Source organism: Pseudomyrmex gracilis, unplaced genomic scaffold (genome assembly GCF_002006095.1).
Source record: "Pseudomyrmex gracilis isolate BER0280 unplaced genomic scaffold, ASM200609v1 scaffold_11, whole genome shotgun sequence".
In the NCBI taxonomy this organism is placed as follows: Eukaryota; Metazoa; Arthropoda; class Insecta; order Hymenoptera; family Formicidae; genus Pseudomyrmex; species Pseudomyrmex gracilis.
In genome coordinates this window covers 109895-116913 of record NW_018020595.1, presented here as the reverse complement: position 1 = coordinate 116913, position 7019 = coordinate 109895, and the positions used below count along the sequence as shown (strand labels likewise).

Sequence of the window (7019 nt, the reverse complement as noted above, 5' to 3'; positions counted from 1 at the left end):
TTATACCTAGTCATTGAAAAAAAGGATAAAAAAAAGAGCATCTTATATACGAGGACCGTTTTAATCGTAGTAAATAATTATATACTACCCAGATATCGAATTTTTGTTCGTATCCGAAGAAGAACTTTTCCGAGAACGTGGTAACATAGTAGTATCTACAATATCTATTTCTCTCATTTCTTTCAATGATGCGTGTCGTTCGTACGTGAAGTTTCGCCGACAGACGTATGCGATTCGTTTGTATACGGAAGCGGGCAATAAAACGTAAAGTAAGTTTTTCGACCCGCAATGTGACACATTGTGCCGTCTGTGTAGTTCGTTCGAAGGCACGTGCTTCGCTTTCATTCACGCCGACTCCCTCCTGCTGAATGCGATGCGGGATCCGTTCATATCCGTTCGGCGATTGGCCGGCGCCGATGGGTCAGCGCCAGCCGCGACGGTCCCGATTGGCACCGTCGCTTTACGACGCGTACTACGCGCATCGGAGCAAAGGAGTTGCGGAACCGGTCTCGCTCTCTTTGCCAGGTCTCTCCGCCTATGAATAGAACCAAAGCTCAAGGCGCGCGAGGTGAAGAAGCGAGGCGAGACGGCGACGACGACGACGACGACGAAGACGACGACGACAACGACGACGACAACTCTCTCTCGTGTGTGCCGACGTGAGGGGCGAGCAAACGCGCGTCTCCGCTTACTTAACCACAATATGGCCGTGGTACCGTCGCTGTACACGTTCCTTACGAATTATCGTGCACGCAGATCGCACGTCAATCATATGATGCTCGCGATGCTGACACATATATCGCTTGCAAAAGGTATATATCGATCAAACCACGCGTGGATCTCCCTCTCTCTCTCTTTCTCGCTCTTGCGCGCGCGTCAACATCCGCATCCGCTCGGCTGTTATTACTACATCGAAGAAAAACAGGATGTGTGTTTATTTGTGCGATGTTTCGACTTCGAGATATAAAGCGTGTTGAGATTAGATTGTTTTGTGTTTGAGCGTACATATCGTAGCCGCTCGTGTGGCTTCAATAACTGACAAATCGTCGATTTTTCACCGCCGTTCTTTCCCCCGTCTTCGTTCGCGGTGTTTGCTCTTTCACTTTTATAAATTTTCTCTTTATCCCGTTCGTCGACGAGTTGTTGTTTATTTCCCGTTCTACGATCAAGTGTAAGACTTTCACTCTCCCTCTCTTTTTTCTCTCTCTCTCGCTTCCTCTTGTTGTAAATGTTGTTGTAACTAAAAAATATTATCAGAAGAGCGTGATTGCGTCAATTATTGCCAATTTGCACGAAATTGCAATGTATGTATTGCGCGCAATTTTTTTAAACGCTTTGATAATCAAACTTGTACCTCGTGTCTGCAATTTCATTTGTCATTTTTGTTACAGATGATGTTTCCTTGAATCATTACGCGGACGATGTAAATTATTATGATACATCAATCAGTAACGGTGACAACGTAAAACCCGTGGAAAATCTCTATCTGATCACCAAACAGCAGTGGCATAAGGACACTCTGCCACCAATTTCCTTATTGCCATTTACAAAGGGCATGCCTGCGAGATCTCATCACAGGTGAAACGTTTACCCATCATGTGAGAATTGATGATCGTGATCAGAAAACAGAAGCAATTTTATATCTTTCAGTTACTTGCGAACTACATTGCGTATTAAGACCCGTCAATTCAATTATTCAATTATATTATGTATTTGGGATCGTAAATATCTTTATGTGCAGCAGAGAGAGTTTTCGCTGAGTGCAATGTAGAGCAAGTAACCGAATTCTCTGTTATCTTCATAATTCAAATGTTAAGGTGTCTCAAAGTATTTTCACCACAGGCAGTCCATGACGGGACTGGATGATGCTGGAATGGATCTTCAAGTGGCTCAACTCAGCAGTCGAACAGACAAGGAGGTACATTCCAGAACGACTCTATCATGGCTAGACTGGCAATTACCATTATTCGTAACGCTTTGTGCCATTGCTGGCACTATTCTTTTTACATTTCTAGTAAGTGGTAACGTCATTTTTTTTATGTACACGTCGTTTAAAGGAAATATATCTGTCATCGTAACAGCTGTGTGTAACGCAACGAAAAAAAAAACAAATCTTTCTAGATCTTGTTATGGCTGAGGAAACAAATGTCGCGTGAAAAAGATACCGAGGATGGCGATCGGCACGGTCTGGTAGAAGAAGGTGCGATTTGTCAGCAGGACAAGTTGGCCAAGGACGCAAAAGTATCATCCGTGGAAGCCACGTGGGTTCATCATGAGACGTTTGCGAAATTACCCCCCACGTGTACTCACACGTTACAACCGCACACGTCAGGTTTACCGGAGGTGAACGAAAAACGCCGATGTAACATAATTCGCACATGAATATCTGAGTGGCAAACTCACGAGTCAACTTTCTCGTGTCAACAGGTAATGTCCGTAACGACGCCTGAACGTCGACCGGAAGCGATACGTATAAAAACGAAAGGATTGTTGGAACGGCGCGGGTCGAGCACGAGTTTGACCATAGCGCTGGCACCGGCTCCCGAGAGTCCACCTCACACGATCACTCCCACTCGAGAATGCACAACGGAGGAATTCTTACTGAGCGCGGGAAACGTGTTGTCGCGAATGCAATTGAAGAAGGCAATCAACGATCCGACGGCGTTGCACGCGGAATTTTGGGAGGTGCCGTTGAACCTGCCGGACAAAATAGACGTTTGCGGTTCCGGGGTGAAGAATCGATACTGCACCGTTTTGCCCAATCCGCAGTCGAGAGTGATTCTACCGGGTTCGTCCGACGATCCTCTCGCCGGTTACATCAACGCCAATTATATTCGAGTATGTAATTTATATAAAAAAAAAAAAAATTGTATATCACTGAAGATAAACGCACGACATGTTGGTTTCCAAAGCTGCGAAGATTAAAAAGACTACAACAATACGTTGAAAAATCATTTACAGGGATACGACGGCGAGGATGCTCGATACATCGCGACGCAGGGACCACTAGCGCACACGATAACGGACTTTTGGCGAATGATCTGGTCGGAAAAAGTTCCTGTAGTTGTCATGATGACTAGATTGCACGAAGCTTCGAAAGCGAAGTGCGACGCGTACTTTCCCGTCGATGTGAACAGTCGCTTGCAGGCCGGACCTTTTACCATTATTGTTAATTACATCGACATCCGAAACGGGTACACCGTCAGAACCATGGAGATCAGGCACGAGGGTGAAAGAAGACACTTGCAACATTATTGGTAATTTTTATCGAGTCAATCAATTCAGTAGTCACAAATTTTGATTTGAAAATGGAATACGCAGACGCATCAGTTAAAACAATTTTGATCTAATTTTATTTTGCGTAAACCACATTCACGCTGGAATTCTTATTGACCTTTTCTCTCGTCTTTCCATTCGACATCCCTTTCTGTAAACAAAATACCAAAAGACTAGCCGAGTTTTTGCACGCCCATTGGAGTGTCGCAAGATTCACTCACGTGAATCGAATCATGTCATATCGACAGGTACGACTCGTGGCCGGATCATTCCGTACCTCAGACAGCGGACGCGCTTGTCGGTATGGCCGCTGAGGTGAACACGTTGCCAGGACCAGTGGTCGTTCACTGCAGCGCGGGTATAGGACGAACCGGCTGTTTCATAGCGTTGGGAATAGGAATGACGCAACTTGAAAGAGACGGAAACGTCGACGTGCTGGGTATTTTGTGTCAGATGAGGTGAATAACAAGTTTTTTTTTTTTTTTTTTCACACGTCGATTTCGTGTCGACAAATACGAGACGATATTTTTTTTCTCAAGATTTGTTTTCTCACACTATAGTACGTGTCATCTCCATGCGAGTGTCTTTTGATATTTCAGATACGACAGGGGAGGAATGGTGCAAACGGCCGAGCAATACGAATTCGTTCACAGAGCGCTTTATCTCTTCGAGCAGACGCTCGACACAAAACCGTCGACCTCGAGCGATTGAACGGATATATTGTCACAAAGGAATCTCTTTCTCTCCGTTTTTTTTTTCGCTCTCTTTCTCTCTCTTGCTCTCTTTTTCCCTTTTTCTCTCTCTCTCTCTCTCTCTTTCTCTGTCTCTTCGAAGAGAACTTTTGCCTATATGGGAAACGTTATTTCGTGCAGGTATACGTGTCTGGCCACCTAGAGTGGCGTTAATTTTTAAACTGAATTTCGAATATCAGCCTGTGAATCGGCTCCTATTCTTATCCGAGCGAGTCGAGACTCACGTTCAAACAAGCTGCCATTTACTACTGCCATGACAAATCGTTGACAGTTGATTACAGTCGCTCAAACAAAAGAAAAAAGAAGACAGAAATTTACACAAGTTGTGGAAACGTATTTTCTAAGCACAGGTGCTTTTTAAAAACCAAACGATGATAAACACAAGTAGTTTAAAAAAAAGGGAAGAACGTTTGCGTTTGTAACGGCGTGTGAATCTCATTATATGCGCGTGCGCTAATCGCTTGAGAGTGTCGCAAATCGGATTTATTTTATATAAATTACAAAGAAGAAACTCTCTTGTTGTATAAATGATTGATTTCAGAGGAGAAACAAATATGAATCTAGTAATACAAAACTAATTTTACACACACACACACACACACACTTATATGAGGTACTAATAGATAATATTATAAACTTTGTAAAACTTTTTGAACTCTCGGTTACTAAACTCGAAATCCGTACATATATTGTAAACTGGGCTAATACGTTTCGATAAACTGTTAATCATGCAATAACAATGTATAAAAATAGTTTTGCAATTCTAACAACTGACACTAACAAGATATTCGTTACCGACAAAATTTATTGAAAATTTAATTTTTTTCTAACATAAAAAAAAAACGTGTTAATTATTACTTTAACGGAACGATTGACTTAAATAATCCATGACGATGGCTTGAATAACACTTACTTAATTTACGGGACCCAAAAATTGATTGTTCCATTTCCAGTTTCTATTTGGTTTTGAAAAGTCTTCTCTATTTGTCTGTCTCTCACACACACAAACACACGCACATAAACTCTTGCTCTCTCACTTTTTCTCTCACTTTTTCTCTCTCTTTTCCTCTCCTCTCTCTTCACACACTCTCTGATTTTTACTTTTTTTTTTTTTTTTATTCCTCGACTAAGACTGAACACAGCAGTTACATAGTACAATATATAATAATTAAAAAAAAAGACCTATATGATTCAGAGTCTCACGCAACAACAATGAATAAGTGTTAATTTAATTAATGATAATCGAATTGACACTTATTTTTTTGAGGGAAATACGCGCATTATTTATTTATATAATAAATTTAGTAGTGGGTTATATATGTAAATATAAACAGGGTTCTCTCTGAGAAGCTTAAGCATCGGTAACGTGTGCCAGGTGATATTCATTGCTTTATAAATATGAATACATACATCAGTTATGGAAAAAAAATTATATATATATTAAATTCAGAGAGAACAAGATTAAAGAAATAAATTTAATCTTTAAATTGAGACTCACAACGTAATATATATATATATAAAAATAAGGGAAGCAACTTTTAAGAAAATGGAATTTTGTTGATTCACATAAGTTGTGTATATATAAAATTAATTGTTGAAACTTGACTTGGAAAAATTGATAAATTAATACGTGAATAATTTTTAAGTGAATTATATAATATATAAAGTTGCATGCATTAATATATATATATATATGCATATATACATATGTATATACACAAATTATTATTGCTGGTAATTTATGAATTTTCGCATGAGACCAATAAACAATTATTACAACATCTACGTTTCTTTTTGTCAGTGGAATACTTCTCACTACTACACTTTTCTGGCTGCTAAATAGTTTATAGGGCGCGTTTATCACGCGCGATTATAAAGTTACTAGGACTGTAACAACACAAAGATCTGCAATAGAGAGCGTAAAACTCGAATGTTATCAAAAATCTGTAATGTAATATTATCTGCATTTTTTGAGATCTTATAGTGACTAATTGTCCTTGCGTGATTTAGATTGTGACTTCTCAACTCGATTCACATTCTCAAAATAAATTCACAACAGGGAATAACGCCCTAAGACACTTTTGAAAAGTGCGGTGGTACTGTTCCACGTATCTCGTATCAAAAAAACAAAAAAACAAAAAAATTGCACACCAAGTACGGTAAGACGTAAGATTTATATAGGTGCCAATAAGAGATGAATTGTGTAATCACTCGAGACGGCGATATCTACAATATGTATAAAGAAAAACTTGTAAGAGCTCGATTTTTCTAAGAGTTCCGGCAACTCTGTCAACCGTTCCTGAAATAGTTCTGTCTCACAACACGATTCCGAGAGTTCTACTAGAAGATCAGTTGTGCGCGAATTGTTTTAAACAATACGTGGCCAGATCGGTCAGGAAAAGATTTATGAGCATCTATGTGTACAGAGATGATGTGAAAGAAGGATTGGATGATCTGCGCTCGAAATTTCTGCGAGTGAAATTTTTGTTAAAAGTCTTAGAAAAAAAAAAAAAAAAAACAGGACGTAAGATGCATCTGGTTTTTGCGCGTATACCGAAAACCAACACATTTCCATGTGTGTAGAGTACAAAACACAGTAGTCCTTTAGTATATCGGAACTCGCGTTGCTTCTTATTCAATTTAAAATTTATATTAGTGCAATGTTTGGAACACTAATGAGTACTACCATCTGTACTAATTGTAAGTGTACATATATGTAAGTCTATATATATGTATGACAGCGATCGAATTTATTTGCAATTGCCGATGAATTCTTTCGGGAAGGGGAGAACCGATCGCTTTACCTTCATCCAATTTTTCTTATCTCAGTGAAAATCTCGTCGCTTTGTTCCGGTGTATGCGCGCGATTCTCGTCACCTTTTCGTTGACGAAGCTGATAACCGTCAAGGTAAGGCAAACGCGACGAGGCAATCCCGGAAAAATCCTTCGGCAGTTGCAAGTGATGTGTAATATAATAAGAAGAAAGGGTTT

The 7019-nt window shown here is 39.9% G+C and overlaps 1 protein-coding gene across 1 annotated transcript; it reads left to right on the top strand.

Annotated features, from left to right (window-relative positions):
• Window positions 1-500: 500 nt before the first annotated feature.
• Window positions 501-5656, top strand: LOC109863649 (tyrosine-protein phosphatase non-receptor type 7-like). The gene is made up of 8 exons (XM_020444023.1): window positions 501-812; window positions 1392-1578; window positions 1843-2014; window positions 2122-2343; window positions 2428-2838; window positions 2962-3257; window positions 3525-3734; window positions 3876-5656. The coding sequence occupies exons 1-8, from the start codon at window positions 704-706 to the stop codon at window positions 3985-3987; spliced, it is 1719 nt and encodes a 572-aa protein (XP_020299612.1). The 5' UTR covers window positions 501-703; the 3' UTR covers window positions 3988-5656.
• The last annotated feature ends 1363 nt before the right edge of the window (window positions 5657-7019 follow it).

What these genes read in the sequence shown, in the direction of transcription:
- LOC109863649 (XM_020444023.1), top strand. Translation starts at nt 704, where the DNA reads ATGGCCGTGGTACCGTCGCTGTACACGTTCCTTACGAATTATCGTGCA. An exon ending in CCTGCGAGATCTCATCACAG is followed by an intron (nt 1,579 to 1,842) that starts GTGAAACGTTTA and finishes TTTTCACCACAG; the next exon opens with GCAGTCCATGACGGGACTGG. An exon ending in TCAACGCCAATTATATTCGA is followed by an intron (nt 2,839 to 2,961) that starts GTATGTAATTTA and finishes AATCATTTACAG; the next exon opens with GGATACGACGGCGAGGATGC.